Raw genomic sequence first — 17,270 nt, forward strand, 5'->3', positions numbered from 1 at the left:
CAGCGTCTGTCACACTGGATTGTGCACACAGTCTCGACTGTGTGTAATGGAGCTGGCTTGCCCCACCTGGTAGGGTAGCTGCACACACAGCTAGAGGGTTGGCTACATCTTGGGCCCTTTCTAAGGAGCCTCGACTTCTGATATTTGTACTGTGGCTAGCCGGGCTACGGTGCATACTTTCACCAGATTCTACCGCATTAATGTGGTAGATCCTGCTGTGCCGTCTGTGGGCACTAGGGTCCTTGAGGGTGTAAGTTCACACTGCTAATCTCTTGGTTAGACAGTGTTGTGCATACCTGATAGGCTGCCGTTCCTTCTCCCTCGTGACCGCTCTGGTATACATTATCCCATACATAATGTTTGGTGGTAGTCTTCGATTTGAAAGGGAACGTTAGGTACTTACCGTAACCCTCGTTCCCTGAAAGAGAAGACGACTACCAACCATGAGGTCGCTTCGGTCGCCCTCACGGGTTCAGCGGAAAAAGAGGGAGATCTTCCGGTGAGTGACGGTTTTATACCCTCGGTAGGCGGGACCGAGTGCGTCATCACAGGAAGGGGCCTTCAGCAGCTCTGATATAGAGAGCTCAGTATTACCTACCTCAAAGGCAGGGAATATCCTATACATAATGTTGGTGGTCGTCTTCTCTTTCAGGGAACCAGGGTTACGGTAGGTAACCTAACGTTTTCTTTCATTGGAACTTCAGACCCATAGAGGGAAGCTGCAGTATGCATCAACAAAGAATATTGACTTCTTTGTTGAAAATCGATAAGTATTCAGCATATTAGATACTTTATGACTCAATAAATTAACTGTAGCAACTGCTATCAAGTTAGTGGATAAACTGTTCTCGGAATAGAATGTAACTTCCTGTTTTAGAGTGTGTAAGAAATGTATTTTGTTTGTTGAAATGTGCAACTCGAAGGTATGGATGCCCATTTCGCCACCAAAAAAAAAAAAAGGAAATACATTTTAAATTTCCATTATAAGGTTGACATACTATCTCATTATTTTGACTTAGTATCTCGTTATTTCGACGTATATAATACTATAAGTCAAAATAACGAGATACTAAGTCAAAATAAGAAGATAATAAGTCAAAATAATGAGATAGTATGTCAAGCTTATAATGGAAATTTAAAATGTATTTCGTTTTTTTGGGTAGTGGAAATGGGCTTCCATATACAAAGGAGTTACCTCTTAAATGCAGACCTGTTAGTCTCTACGCATTTTGCGTATCCGCTACGCATTTTGAGTTGGTAATATGCGCGTACGCTTTTATCAGAGATGATACGCAATAATACGTAATCCATATTTCGCTCATCGTCTATGATGTTGCCTGTAGTTAGAGAAAGTGTTGCATCTAACGTCAGGGCCAGCCTTAAGACAAGGCAAGATTGATTAAACAATCAGGGTTTGAGTTTAGTTACGTGATAGAATAACCAATCAGCTTTTGAGTTTAGTTACGTGATAGAATAACCAATCAGCTTTTGAGTTTAGTTGACGATCCAACCGCCGTTTAAAAAAAAAAAAGTTATCGTGGGTTGACTGACAGAAATTCCTACCACCCAGTTTCTTTGTATCGGACACACTGGAGGGAGAGTGAAGTACTGCAGGGTTAATTTTCATAACACAACCTAAATATAATCTTATAATGACGTCTAAATCAGACGTTGCTCCAACGTCTTAAAAAAGACGTTGTTTGTTGATTATATTTTGGTTGTATATTTTGGTTGCCCGACGTCGCGACTCAAATACAACCAATAAACAACGTCAGTATAACATCGTGTGCCCACTGGGTGTGATTTGTGAGGAAATTATTTATTTCAAACTGGCTACGGTACCTTTGTTTTTTTTTTATTAATGCATTAGTTAGTTATGCACTCATTTTTATCTGGGGGAAAAAACCCACTTGCATTTTACAAAGAAACGTGCTCAGTTTAGATAACTGCATCGCATGAAAAGAAAATACACCTGAATGAGGATTTTACGAGAATAGCGGGGGAGTAAGTACAAACATTTATTATAATAATATAGTACAATATTTGAGTTTAAAATTCTGTTTTTGGCTCGTTGTCCCGTTTTTCACAAACGCCTGGGATGTCAGTAAAATTCGATTTTATAAAAATGAGCACAGCATTAACATTGTTAATGTGGTTAAGGTACGTAAGGCTTCTGTTTATTTTGCAAGTAGCGTACATTTACATTGTAGATAAATGCTGTTTCATTGTGCTTTAAACAAGTCATAAACAGCTGGTTTGTGATTTTATGCTGAAGTTCAGTAAGATCATATTTTTATGTAAGGACTGGGAATCACCGACCGCATAAGTGTAATCCTGTTTAACTGTATAGCTAAATATTTATGAAAAAAAGGCAACACAAGTAAGCGTGTTAAAGTGGGACTTAATACTACTACTACTAGCAGGATCTCGCAGTTCTCCTCGACCCCCCTCCGATCTGCGTCGAGGAGGACCCTGTACGCGATGACGCTCCACACCCTCCACTTCCTCGCCCTCGTCTCCCACCGAGACACCGCTTGGCGGGAGACCCTCCGACCACCGGAGGGCGTCGGTCCCCAGTGGGAGGCCCTGTACTCCCCGCTGGTCTCCAGGGGAGCTGGGGACTTGGGCTGGAGGGTCCTGCACGGAGCGCTCGCGTCAGGAGAGATCCTGCGTCACTTTACCGACTCGGACGCCGCATGCCCTTTCTGCGGATTGTCCGAGTCGGTAGCTCATATTTATTTTTTGTGCGCCAGGCTGCAGCCGTTTTTTCTTTTATTGAAGAACCTTTTGCTGCAGTTCTGGCTGCATTTCTCCCCAACCCTCCTCATATTCGGGCACCCTGTTCATGGCTCCACCAAGAAGAGGGACCTCCTCGTGAATCTGCTCCTGGCTCTTGCTAGACTCGCCATCTACAAGACCAGGAAGCGTAAGATGATCGGGGAGGGTCTCTTTGATTGTGGGGCCATGTTCAGGGCCCTTGTCCGTTCCAGGGTTAAGTTGGAGCACGCCCACGCGGAGTCTGCTGGCGACATGCCATCGTTTGTCGACCAGTGGGCTCTGGGGGGCGTGCTCTGTTCCACCTCCCCTTTTCTATTAAAAATTTAATTTACAGTCCTTTTTACCGGTTCTTTCTTTCATTAGTTAAGGCCTAGTCTTTGTTGGCACCCCTATTTTAGGGGTGCTAAATTGAATTTTTTCTCCCGCCGCCTTTGTGCGGCCGGTGCACCGACTGCCACTGGGCGGTCGGTGTAGTCCGGCCTACTAGGCTTTAAATAGGACTAGCAGGATCTCGCAGTTCTCCTCGACCCCCCTCCGATCTGCGTCGAGGAGGACCCTGTACGCGATGACGCTCCACACCCTCCACTTCCTCGCCCTCGTCTGCCACCGAGACACCGCTTGGCGAGAGACCCTCCGACCACCGGAGGGCGAGAGTCCCCAGTGGGAGGCCCTGTACTCCCCGCTGGTCTCCAGGGGAGCTGGGGACTTGGGGTGGAGGGTCCTGCACGGAGCGCTCGCGTCAGGAGAGATCCTGCATCACTTTACCGACTCGGATGCCACATGCCCTTTCTGCGGATTGTCCAAGTCGGTAGCTCATATTTATTTTTTGTGCGCCAGGCTGCAGCCGTTTTTTCTTTTACTGAAAAACCTCTTGCTGCAGTTCTGGCTGCATTTCTCACCCACCCTCCTCATTTTCGGGCACCCTGTTCGTGGCTACACCAAGAAGAGGGACCTCCTCGTAAATCTGCTCCTGGCTCTTGCTAGACTCGCCATCTACAAGATCAGGAAGTGTAAGATGATCGGGGAGGGTCTCTTTGATTGTGGGGCCATGTTCAGGGCCCTCGCCCGATCTCGGGTTAAGTTAGAGCACGCCCACGCGGAGTCCGCAGGCGACATGGCCACTTTTGTCGACCAGTGGGCTCTAGGGGGCGTGCTCTGTACCACCTCCCCTTTGGTATTAAATATTTAATTTACAGTCCTTTTTACCGGGTTTTCTGTTTATTAGTTAAGACCTAGTTCTTGTTGGCACCCCTATTTTAGGGGTGTTAAATTGAATTCTTTCTCCGGCCGCCTTTGTGCGGCCGGTGCACCGGCTGCCATTGGGCAGTCGGTGTAGTCCGGCCTACTAGGCCTTTAAATAGGACTACTACTACTACTACTACTAATAATAATAATAATAATAATAATAATAATAACGTAATATCAGAACTACCAATACATGCTTACTGATATTAACTTTTTTATGAAGCGCTCATTACAAACGAATGGGTCAAGTCTTTTTCGGTTTTTTTTTTGTTTGTATGTTTTTTCTCTCTTAATCTCTGAAATCCATTTTACCCTCCTGTCTGGATCAGCAGGAATCCTGTAGAAGGAAACTTTATATTTCTGTCCAGAACAAAAGAATCAGGCATTACTGTAATGTTACTGCACTAGGCATTTGGGTCATCTTCCACATTAATGCTGACTGTGAAAGAGTGTTCAGCTTGGTGACCAAAAACAAAACCCAGCACAGAGCCAGCCTGAGCACCGACATGCTAAGTTCACTGGTAACGCACAAAGTCATGATGTCAGCGAAGCAGCACTTGTGTCACACACAAACCTTTAGTGACACCTTGCTCAGGAAAGCCAAGTCAGCCACCTATGAAGCTAAACATTCAAGATCTGAAAGTGCAGTTTGAGCTGTTGGATTCCTTTCTGTTCCAAACAACTCACTTTGTGGATAGCTATTACATTTGGTGGTGACTCAGTGACTATTTACAATTTTTTTTTTCCTTTTTTGAAAGTGCTTTGTTTCTCTGTTTTAGAAGCTTATACATTTCAATTTGTTATGTTTTGACAGTAAATAAAATACAAACATACTACAAAAATGGCTATTTTCTGTACTTGAAATAATTTTCAAGAATATCACATTTACAGAATTGGAAATTGAAGTTCTGTAACAGTTGGAGACTTCAAGTTAGATATAACATTTTAAAAATAACTTGAACTCTGCAATGTTTTATGAGCTGAAAACTTTGAAAAAGGTCTAAATAAGCAAATTATTAGTTTAATTAAGGGTCTAGTTAAGTAAGTAAGAACTCAGTTGGAATGAAAACCAGAAGACGACACACGGTGTCCCTAGGAACAGGGTTGGAAAGCCCTGCCTTGCACAGTTCAACAGATTTTAAAATGCAAGCCAACTATGGTGTTACTATGGCAACCAAACAGAAAACAGTACCTCAACCCTAGGCATGTTTGTTTTTTTAGCACAGTTGGATAGGATATAAAAAGCAGACTGTATTAAATAAACAAGGTCATCATAAGAGGTAAGATACAGTTTTAAAACAGTTGTCAGTGTACCATTGACACATAAAAGCAGATATTTACTCTGAAGTGTGGTATACAAATGGTTTGTTTATTCTGTTCTTCATTTATGTTAACAGCAGGTTTCAATGTGACTCTTCGGTTTAACTGAAAATCTAAAAGTAGCCTCAGATGTTTAATTTTTTTGTAAGGTTATCTGAAACATTACTGTTTTTGAACGGATGCCTTCTAGTTCACTCAAGATTACAAATAACCTAGTCCGAATACAGATGTAATAAAAACTACACTTGAGCCTATTTCATTTTAATTGGATTACAAACACTTCACCGTAATTGCCATGGGTAGCAAAAAAATCTGGAACACTGCGACTCTTGGACTGGGGCTCAAATCACTTAACAATCATCTCTATTGAAGGCATCAGTGCTAGGATATGTTATCTCAAGTTATCTTGTGTTAAGTACAGTGGAATGCCAGCCCTGGGTTACAGACAACACATGTACTGTATCATGTCTGAAACATGAACCCATCCACAATGAAAATGAGGAAAATGTGTTTTGGTGCTGCACTAAATAGCTATCATTTCTAAAGGAAAGCTTTGTTGTTGTTTAGGAGAAAATATAGGATACTTAATGCCTACCCTAAGAGTTGAATTCCAAAGTGGTGATTCAAAGGGCTGTACTCATAAAGCATTCTTATTCGTAGCGTGCATTATATTCCCATGCATTTACCAGAAATGTTTCATCAATATTGCCCAAAATGTATTTGGTATTTGTTACACCTGTTAACATTATATTATCACTTTATACTAAATGACAATTAACATATACTTTGGCTTTCTTTAAGCGTGACAAGAAGACAAACAACTTATCTGTAAATAAAAAAGTAAAAATTGCATGGTTTACATTTGCTGTATGAGTTTCTAAACAGCCATGAAAGGACAAGTACAATTATTTTGTATTTAATACAGTGCTCCCTCATTAAAAGGCAGCCCTACCCTGAATCAGTGTTTTGGTCATGGCTTTCTTTTGCCCCACAATGTCATTCTATTACCATTGGTGAAACTATGGCTCCTGACTACAGTTGTATACTTTGTATATTTAGAATACTTGTTATCTTATAAGACCAAATAGAAAATATCAGATCTACAGATGTTTCCTCCTTTGCTTCCTGAGCAACAATGTAATTGATAAATGCAAAACATGTACATGCACCAATGGTTCAATAGTACCGTATAAGTGGTCATCATTGTGTGGATATAATGCGCTGCAGCTGTAAGCCATATACAAAAAAAAAAAAAAAAAAGCAGATGCAAATTCCATCATTCACTAATGGCTGCGGCTGCTGCTGCTACTGCTGCTAAAAAAGAACTTCAAAGAGATCTATGACATGTGGAAAATACAAGCCAGGAAACTATAAGAAATGTAATATTTTATTGTAAAAGGCAGGAATTGTCTACAGGACAGGTAGTTTAACTCTTAAAAGGCTTCTTTTCATTGGCACAGTATGTGTGTGGAAATGGGAAGAGGCACTTTAAAATAAAACAGCAATTCATTACTGACATTGGTTCAAACCGTGTATGTGGCAGAGACTTCAATCAGTGTAGACTATAGTACATAATGCAGCAAAGACATGGCCACAGAGACTAAACAAACAAATAATAATGAAGAAAATGAACACGACATCTCAGTTTTTACACATTAAAATTCACATCTGGTAAGAGCTCAAACAAAACAGCCTTCAGTATTTAAAAATGGAAAACACTACAATTGTGCAATTTTGTTACTGAACACATTCCTACCTTCTTCATCAAGAACCCATTTCAAGTATTCAGGATCTGAGTTATACCCACAAGTGCCTTGTTCAAATCTGCATGATCCTTGAAGCAGCTGCTGTGCCCTGACTGACTGCAGAACTAGAGAAAAGACAAGAGGAACAAAGAAAAGTTTTAAAACACATAATGTATGAAGCACAGCAGGCCCAGCCTAGTGTATGTGTAATTTTATGTCCCCATTTGAATTAAAAAGCAAACATGTTTTCATTTTCCCTGTAGTTGCTATATGCATTACATTTTTTTTGCTAGAACAAATGAGAAAGGTTTCAGACAGTAATAAGGCAAACAACAAAGTTTCCATATATATACAAAGAGCCCTGCAGGGTCTTTTTTTCCAAGCTTCTTATGTAGCACATCAATATTATCAGACAGCAGTGGAAACTTACCATGCAAAACAAAGAAATATAAAATAAGCATTGCTGAACTGTCCAAAAATAGTGGAGGAAATGTTTAAATCCAGTGAAGTTGAATTGTTCTTTGCAGCATCAAAAGGGGAGAAAATATCACAAAGCATGCACACCGTCCTAGCAAGTTTGCTGCTGATTGATATTTCTGGACTGGAGCTGAGGAGCAAGTTATCACATTAACATGGTTTAATCTCAGCGTTAGGCTGCAGCTGGAGTCAGACTGCTTCAGAGTTGCTTCCAAGGGGGAGGGAGGATCATGTAATATATTCCATTCCCAAGGATACACCTCCGTAGACAGTATACACAGAGGGGAAAAGACATCCACTTAAAAACAACAACCACCATTAACATAACTTACACAGACTATGAGGTGTGATTGACCTAAATATTTAGTTGCTGTCCATTGTTTTTTCTAGAAAACATATCAGTACATTACAATGTCTGTGTAATTGCCAATATTTTTTATATAATCACCCAGGTCTGTTGTGGAACGGGACTAGGGATATACAGTATCCCCTTCCTGGCCAAGATAAGAGAGATCCTATAAACTACTGCAGAATGTTAAAAGGAGAATTGCAGTTCCCTTTTTTCATTACAAATTTAAAAAGATAAGTTAAACCAAGTGGGTCTTATTTACAAAACTTCAAGGACTGTTTTATGGAATGTTACATTAAGGATTATTTTTTTAAAGTTATAAGTTCATGAAACATTTCCTTCAGCTGTTTTAGATGGTTATTTGTTTAACCTCATTTTTCAAAGGACTAAGAATGTTTTTAAATACTGTTCAAAAAACAGTCATTAAAAAGGGCCAAGTGTTATAAAATATGTATATTTTTTTATTTATTATTTTTATCATTATTATTATTTTTAAACAAAACAGTAAAGCTTTCTTTGAATTGGACAATATGCAGTATTTACAACTGCTTTATAAAGGATACATAACACTGCATAACTAAGTGCGTAATCTGTAATAACTTTGAGAACGACATAAAATGCATGTAAGTATGCACAACATGTTGCCAAGCCATTTATTACAAACCAGTCTACTTTAACAAAACAGCCTTAGTAATTGGAAATTCAGCATTTCAAGAGCATTTCATGACTCACAGACAATAACCTTTCTACTTATAATATAATTTTGTTGCATTATAGTAAAAAAAAACTTTGAATACTGCATGTTATGTCAAGTGATTATAAAGGATTATGCATGTGTGTTATGTTGCTTTTATGAAGGTTTTAATTCTACTGTATGGTCTTAAATTCAATCGAAGCATTTCCAATAATGATGATACAATACACTGTGTAATGAACCCTTATGTGAAACTGTACTGTGCCTACAGTTATACTGTAGCTGAAACCGCTCACCTCTTGCAAGAGTATCTCCTTCCCAGTGTTGAACACAGAGAACTGTGTTATGGTGGAGCAGCTGATCGAGCAAGAGACAAGGTAGGGGCAGAAGTGTGAGGGTTTCTGGAGGCAACTGTAAGCCAGTAAAATAACTAGGAAAGGGTTACAAGCAAATGGTATGTGTGCCTGAAACTAACCTGTGTAGAGTTAAGTATGACCAAAGAATCCTGGAGATTTAACAATAAATCAGTGACTTGCTGCAGCTTCTGAGAAGCTGTCCTTTCCTTATGGGCTCATACGCAGTGGTTAAAGTGGGGCAGTATACCGATATACCGATAGGAAAAAACTGAACTGGTATGCAGGGTTAGAAACTAACAAAATTGTGGTATTAGTCCTAAGGACTAGTACCTTTTGAAACTTGCTAGTCCTGATGTAAACTTACTAGCCTCATGTGAAGTTCCTGAGTCAGAATCAACAACAGCTGTTAGGGTCCCTAAAATATAAGACTTAAATTATATTTTCCTAAAAAATTAACACTTACAATTTTTTTTTAATTGTATTAAAAACAGATACAATAAATATTAATGCTCATTCCCAGTAGGAGGATCCGCTCTCAAATCATACCTAATCAAACTGTTCCTATAAATAGCCTTTTGCCTATGCCTCCTTGTCGTTTCTTTGTTTGGTCTCTTATCCGATCATGTCTGCATGTCTCTCACTTTCGCATCATGAATTCAACTTTTTCCAATCTACTGCAGTCCTTTATCTACAGTTCCGTTAGACCTGCGATTATCAGTTCAGCCAGTCCGTTCTCGTTCCAATAAACTCCACGCTCAAATTACAAAGATAGGAACGTAAATGTCGTCATATTGTTACCTCTTACTCGAAATGTATTACATATCGCTCGTGCAAAAGTTGCTTTTCCGGAACCATCACTTTAGTTCACCATAGGTGGCGCGTGAGTCTTTCGTTTTGGGGAGGCTATTCCACACTTTTCCCCCTGCATTTATTGAACCCAACAATGTACAGTAAGATAAACACACACACACACACACACACACATATATATATAATTAAGACTGACATTTTTTTGTATTACTGTTACTAGTGAGTCTGAATGCTAAGTGTCATTCATTGTGTTGAGTTTGAAAAATAGTCGGACTGACGGACACAAATAAAAGATGTAAACTGGATTAATTCTCCTGCGTCTTTGAGAACTTGTACTGTATAATAATTTACAGCATAAAACAGACCACTCAGGGATGCTACATGTATATTTTACTCCCCCCCCCCCCCCCCCAACATAAGGCGGCATTCAACGTATTTCATAAGGTATATTTCCAAAAAAATAACTGCACTCTTACCATAAACTTTCGTCTATATGGGGCTCAGATCAGCGGGAAGAATGGACGTTAAACCAGCCAAGCATTGTCTCCTTGAATGACAATGAGATGCAAATACATCCTGTATTTTGGACCTTGGTGATGCTGCAACAGGACCGTCATAGCCTTGTTTACCCATGTATGCGAAAACTGTCATGAATATTAAAATACGTTTTCATATTTAGAGTACAGTAAAGCAGGCAGATGCGATTTTCTGCTTTCCTTGCAGACACTTTTTTAGAAGTTAAAAAGACCCTGCTTTCACTGAAAATGGAGTGAAGGACTGGAAAAATCTAAAGAAAAAACTTCAGAAACATTCCTAATCTGTCACCACAAACAGTGTTCTGAAAGGTGGCATTTGTTCAAACAGTTGAAGGAAGTATGTTCTGACTGTAGCGTCACAGTTATCAAATTCTCATAAAACGGTGGTGCGTGAAAACAGACAGTATGCTACGAAAATATTTTGCCACATGTTCTGTAAAATCAGATTTGTTTCAAGCTGTTTGTGTAAATAACAGCAATTCAAATAAATGTAAAAATTGTGAAGAGGATGTTCCAGGCAAGGGAATGAGCGAAAAGGATTCAGAGTTTTCGTCGGCTGCCTCCTGCAGCGATATGGGGGGCTCAGATCGGCGGGAAGAATTGCCATTAAACCAGCCAAGCATTGTCTCCTCCAATGAGATTGAAATACAACTAAATCCTGTATCTGTACTACAGTGTTGATTTTGATATCCCAGCTGCCCTAGTGGTCTGGCGGTTGCGCAGTAGGAAAATGAGAAGCGTGCTTGCGGGGAAAAAAAAAATCGATCTTCTCTCACAAATATTTTTTGTGTTTAGTTCAACAATTTCTTGTGAGGGTTTGGGCAATTTAATTTGGGGAGGCTTAGCCTCCCCAAGCCTCCAATACGGGCCACCTATGTAGTTCACAAATTTAGCTCTGTGACGCCTATGTAACGCAGCGTCAGGTATACATCCATGTGTTACGTAAAGCCGGATGCGAGAGCGACCACAAGCACAACAAGATTACACGCATCATTCATACTCTACAATGAGCAATGAACAATATTACACGTATCATTCATACTCTACAACGAGCAATGAACAATATTACATGTATCATTGTGATAGAGAGAGAAAGGATCGATGCTGTAAATCTCCCTCCCGATTAGAAAGGGCGCTGTGTAAGGGGGGAAGGTAAGCTGCCTCCTAGATCTGCCACCTCGGTGGTAGGTGGAAACCGGAAGGTGACCATATTAGGAGGGGCGCGTAGCTGCAAGTACTCAGGACGATTCCATTGCAGTCAGCTGCGGGGCAGCCCTCTATTGGAGAAACCATGGCTAAGCGTTGACTGCAGGGAGGAGTTTGCTGGGTACAAAGGGGAAGCAGCTACGTCAGTACCTCCTCTTGCGCTGAGAAACTGAGCCACCAGCCGGAGCGTTGTGTTTTTTAGATTACGTGTTGTTTGTTGTGTGTTTTCAGAGGCAGAGTAGGAGTGCGGGACTGCAGTCACGGAGCCAGTTCCAGATCACAGAGCACTACCTTCCCTTCACCAACATCAGCACACCCCGTGTGGATTACAGAGCACTCTCATGCACAGGACACTTGGGACAGTACTTTATTTGTAACGCCGCTCAGCCACACTGATTTATTTACTGATTGTATTTTAAGGCAGGCTGTTTTCCCCTGCCAGGCTTGCCTCGTTCTTGTTTTAAAACTGACGTCTTCTGTCAGCGTCACTGTGTGTTCCCAAACACGGCCACCCGAATGCACAACCAAGCGCAGTTCTTATGGGCCGAGCAATCCCCCAAGGCCCGCCTCTCAGCCACTCAGAGAGAGGGAAAACCCACACACCCTCTTCCCCACCTCTCCGTGTCATCGCCATGACTGACAGGCGGATCCTACAAGACTGCTGCCTTCTACCTGCAGTAACATGCATGTGCCAGATAGTCAGTCCAGATCTCCCCGGTTACACATCCTCCCCCTCAGAATGGCACCACTGGTCCATTCGAAAATCTTACAACCCCATGCCTTCCCGAGAGAAAAAATCTGCGTTTTGATGCAGTTTCCCTGCTTGGTGGACTACCCTGAAGGCATAGGGCTGCAGGGCCAAGTACCACCACGTGATACTGGCATTGTTATCCTTCATCCGGTGAAGCCATGCTAAGGGGGCATGATCTGTAATCAGGGTGAAGTGTCGCCCCAGGAGGTAGTACCGGAGTGACTCGACTGCCCATTTTACTGCGAGACACTCCTTCTCGATGGTACTATAGTTTTTCTCGCGGGGAAAGAGCTTCCTGCTGATATACAGGACCGGGTGCTCGCTTCCCCGCACCTCCTGAAACAACACTGCCCCGAGACCTGTCTCTGACACATCCGTCTGCAGGGTGAACCTCCTACTGAAATCAGGGCTGCATAGCACTGGCTTGCTACACAGCTTTTGCTTCAAAGCAAGAAAGGCTCGTTGGCATGGCTCCGTCCACTGAACTGTATTTGGGGCAGCCTTCTGGGTGAGGTCTGTCAAGGAAGCAGCGAGCGTGGCGAAACTTGGGATGAACTTCCTATAATAGCCCGCTAGTCCCAAGAAAGAGCGCACCTGGGATTTGGTCGTCGCAATCAGCGGTCTGATCTGGCCGCTCCGTACTCGATACCCCAAATACTCCGACTCACTCTTCCCAATTGAATATTTATTTGGATTAGCAGTGAGCCCAGCTGACTACTATCAGAGACTGACTACAACCTGAATCTAAGAGAGACTGGGTTTGTGTATCATCCACTGACACAGGAATCACAAAACCCGTCTGCTGGAGTGACTGAGGGAATGGAACAGTCTTACCTGGTTGGATGAGGTCACATCCCATAGCGGGGCAAACCCGGTCGATGTGGTTCACCTCCCAGTTTGTTCCACACATCAGTGAACTAGTATCTCACCAAGAAGCTTCAGCAGGAGGTGGAAACACAGGAGCCATCAAAGGGGCTCAATGGTACGGTGGTCGCACGAGACCCTGGTCCAAAACCACAGCATCCCGTGGGTGACCCCACTCCGCCCCAGTTCTCGGGCCGGGAGCTCCCACCGTCACACTCCATCCAAAGACCTGGCTACCCTTTCCCCCCAGTCCCTTCGCCCTCCCTGGGTCCCGTAGAGGGGGTGATGCTAGAGTAGCGCCGTGCCCAGGCAGCTTAGCGGGCGTTGGTTCTGCTGCCTGGTACTGCTCTGCCAGTTGGATCGCCAAAACCAGGGTGGCTAGTGCCTGCCGTTGCACCCACACACGGGGTCCTGAAGCCAAGCACTGCAGGAACCGCTCAATTATGACAAGTTCCACCAGCCTGGCAGTGGTGGTAGCTCCCGGGTTCAACCATCCCCGGGCATAATCCTGCAAGCGATGCGCGATGGCCCTGGGGTGTTCCTCTGCCGAGAAGCTCTCTTCCCTGAACTTGCGGCGGTAGCCCTGCTGAGTCGCACCCACATGGTTGAGGATGGCAGTTTTCAGCGTGGGGTACTCCATCATTGCCACAGGATCCAGGGTCCTCGCCGCCGCCTGCGCCTCCCCCGTCAGCTGTGGCAGGAGGTAGCTAGCCCATTGCTCTCGGGCCCATCCAGCAGAGATCGCCATCGCCTCAAATACCTCCAGGTATGCTTCTGGCCGATCCTCTGCCGTCATTTTCGTGGGCTGCTGGCCCTGCAGTTCTTGCACTCCCCTGCACCACTGCAGTAAGGGTTTTACGCAGGAGATCCATTAATGTGGTGAACTGCTGGGGATCCATTCTGCTCCCTGGTTTTGCACTGCTTTGTGTGGGCAGTGCCAGTGAATCCCACTCTGACACCACATGTGGAAGGGTGGTGGGCAATTCACTGACACAAGGAGACAGTACTTTATTTGTAATGCCGCTCAGGCGCACTGATTTATTTCTACCAGTAGAGGGTGCTGTTTTCCGTGGCCTGGATACTGACAACAGTAAACAGAACCACGGTGTTACCAATTACCAATACAGGTACATAGTCAAATGCACATACAACTGCTCGTAAATAATAATGAAAACCAAAGGCAAAAGTAAAATGGGAAAATAAAACACAGTAATCAAACTACAAACAAAAGTGCCGCTTACGCAGTGCCCCCACTGCCGCTAAGCCATTCAAAACAGGCCTCTGTCCTACGCTCAGTTACCCTATACACTGGGATGGCCAGAGTTCCCCGTACAACTAAACACGTCCCCTCGGGTACGTGATTATTTCTTTTATTTATTTTCTCTTTAAATTATTTTAAGGCAGGCTGTTTTCCCCAGCCAGGCTTGCCTTGTTCTTGTTTCAAAACTGATGTCTTCTGTCAGTGTCACTGTGTGTTCCCAAACACGGCCACCCGAATGCACAACCAAGCACAGTGCCGAGCAATCCTCCAAGGCCCACCTCTCAGCCACTCAGAGAGAGGGAAAGCACACACACCCTCTTCCACACCTCTCCGTGTCATCGCCATGGCAAAAAAGGAGGGTGCAAAATAGTTTTCTTTTTACAAGTTGGTTTGTAAAGAGAAACCACACATTACATAGTAATTTAAATAATCAAGAAACATGTAGTATTCCTATAAGATCCTATAGGAATTCTATTGTACCCGTATTCCTATAATATCCTATAGGATTTATATAGTATTGCCATTTGTACTGTAGTATTGTATAATATATACTATATAATTCTATAGTAGCTTATAATACCATTGTAGATTCCTATAACCTAGTACTTAGTCTACTTTAGCCTACTACTAGCCTACTACAAGGCCTATATTCAAAGTACTGAAATACAGTAACAATCATTTTTATATTTATATATGAATAATAATTTTTATAGTTACTCTGAAATGTTTTACAGCATTTATAGTTTTTAAATAATATTATATGTTATACAATAACAACTTCAGGCCTCTCTAATCACAATGTCTACTGTCTCAATACTAAGAAAAAAACAGTTCTGTTTGAATAACTTTTTCAGTATTTATTTTTACAGACAACAGGCGTTTAAAAATTTTAAAAGTTACATTAAATTGTCATCCATCAGTAGTAAAAAAGTGCAAGACAAAGCACAAACAATGCATGAGAAGCTACAATAGATAATTAATAAGTGCTTTGGTAACCTATACATTCTCTCACACTGTTTTTCTATACAATAGATTCTTACCAATGCTTTACGTTAAAAAAGCAATAATTTCAGCCCACATTTCTTTAATGAAACATTGTTACTTTTGCACAGTTACATTTATAAATGGGAGGCAGATGATTTAAACCATGAGGAGACTGATATATAAGGCTCAAATAGAAGTCACCCAATGAAAACATCCATCTATCCATCCATCATCATTAACCGCTTACTCCTTTACAGGGTCGCGGTGAGACGGAGCCTAACACGGCATACACAGGTCGCAAGGTGAGACTACACCCTGGATGGGACGCCAGTCCATAGCAGGGCACCACACACACAGAGGGCAATTTAGAGTGACCAATCAACCTAGACAGCATGTCTTTGGACTGTGGGAGGAAACCAGAGTACCCAGAGAAAACCCATGCAAGCACAGGGAGAACATGCAAATTCCACACAGACAGTACCCTAGGTCAGATTTGAACCTAGGACCCTGGTGCTGTGAGGCAGCAGCGCTAGCCACTATGCCACCGTGCCACCGTGCCGCCCACTCTAATGAGAGTTAAAGTAAATTAAGTAAAAAAAAATTGTTCACATGGGTGTAAGAATAACTATTCCTAATGTATCCTGGGTTTACATGATGTTTCTTTCACAGTGGAAAACAACATGCGCCCACCACAATAAAAAATATAGCCTACAAAAACAATCTGTTGTAAAGAACTAAAATGTGCAACTTCAGAGCGAGTGAATTTAAGAGGTAACATGGAGAAGTCTACCTCTAACAAATAATAAACAGGACCTAGAGCAGAAACTTGTAATGATTGATTAGATGCCTTAATAGGTTCAAGCACTGCATGATGTCCAAGGACATGCTACCAGATAATGGAGGTCCCTAACAAAGAAATTCAGAATAGGATTCAATTGGATTCTATGGGATTTTGTTAGAAGATCACCTATTTGGTTGGTTGGTGCAGCGATTGTGTTTCAGAATATACCCAGATATTTAGTGAGAAAACCATGCTAGGGCGGTAAATTGAGCAATAAAGACATGACCCCAGTGTGCATTTTATCCATTGTGAAAGTTGACTGAATAAGGGTTGTTCACAATTAGGGGTTCATTTTATTGTAACTTATGCACTGTGTAAGTTTATATATGCAGCTGAGTTTTTCTCTTATGACAAAAATTATATTTTTAAAAATGTGTATTTATAAAGGTGCAAAAAGGCCCGAACACCCAAAATTAATCCACTTCACATGTATTTGGAAGTGGCTGCAACCAAGCAACTGCCTGTACAAATTTAATTTTTATTTCAGAGAAGAAGTGTGCTGATGTTCTTCCTGTTTTTTTAACCTTGTTTAATATTTTTTTTGATGTCAAGCCTAGCCTTCTATCATAAGGTACATCAGAAAGTACTTTATAGGGGTTTTCAATGACAAAAGGCATGAGCTTGCATTCACAGTCACTATCACACACACAATTTGGTTTGCACAGCAAAAGCAAATGTATTTCACAAAATTCTCCACTAATTAATACCACATTAGAATTGCATCTTTTCTCTGCTCTTGTGTATTGTGTGGTGTTGTGTACAGCATTGTTGTAAATAAATCTGTCAAATGATACTGCATTCTTGTTAGCAACTGTTCGTTGCAGAAGTTCTTCTATGGCAGCTTGAACAGAAGTAGTCATATAGAGCGATGTTGCTTTGCCTAACGTTAAAAGGCCGTCTTGACTTTTTTCTCTCATCAGTCTCCTGTCGGTAAGTTTAGATAAGAAATTTCCAAATTCAGAATTTGGCTCATAACCAGCAGCACTGAGACTTGTTGCAGAACAAACTGTACTTTTGTACAATGACTTGAGTGTGCCATTGTTATTTTCGAAA

The 17,270-nt window shown here is 42.0% G+C and overlaps 1 protein-coding gene across 2 annotated transcripts in view; it reads right to left on the reverse strand.

Moving 5' to 3' along the window:
- LOC117421069 (MAM domain-containing protein 2-like) overlaps positions 1-7,747 on the reverse strand; it is a 46,980-nt gene extending 39,233 nt beyond the window's left edge. For both annotated transcript variants that reach the window (XM_034034967.3, XM_059025736.1), the window contains exons 1-2: positions 7,519-7,747; positions 7,100-7,213 (exon numbers count right to left, since the gene is read on the reverse strand). In XM_034034967.3, coding sequence (XP_033890858.1) covers positions 7,100-7,213; positions 7,519-7,549 — 145 coding nt within the window. In that variant the 5' untranslated portion in view covers positions 7,550-7,747. The remainder of the gene's footprint in view (positions 1-7,099; positions 7,214-7,518) is intronic.
- Between the last annotated feature and the right edge of the window lie 9,523 nt (positions 7,748-17,270).

Source organism: Acipenser ruthenus, chromosome 1 (genome assembly GCF_902713425.1).
Source record: "Acipenser ruthenus chromosome 1, fAciRut3.2 maternal haplotype, whole genome shotgun sequence".
Taxonomy (NCBI): Eukaryota; Metazoa; Chordata; class Actinopteri; order Acipenseriformes; family Acipenseridae; genus Acipenser; species Acipenser ruthenus.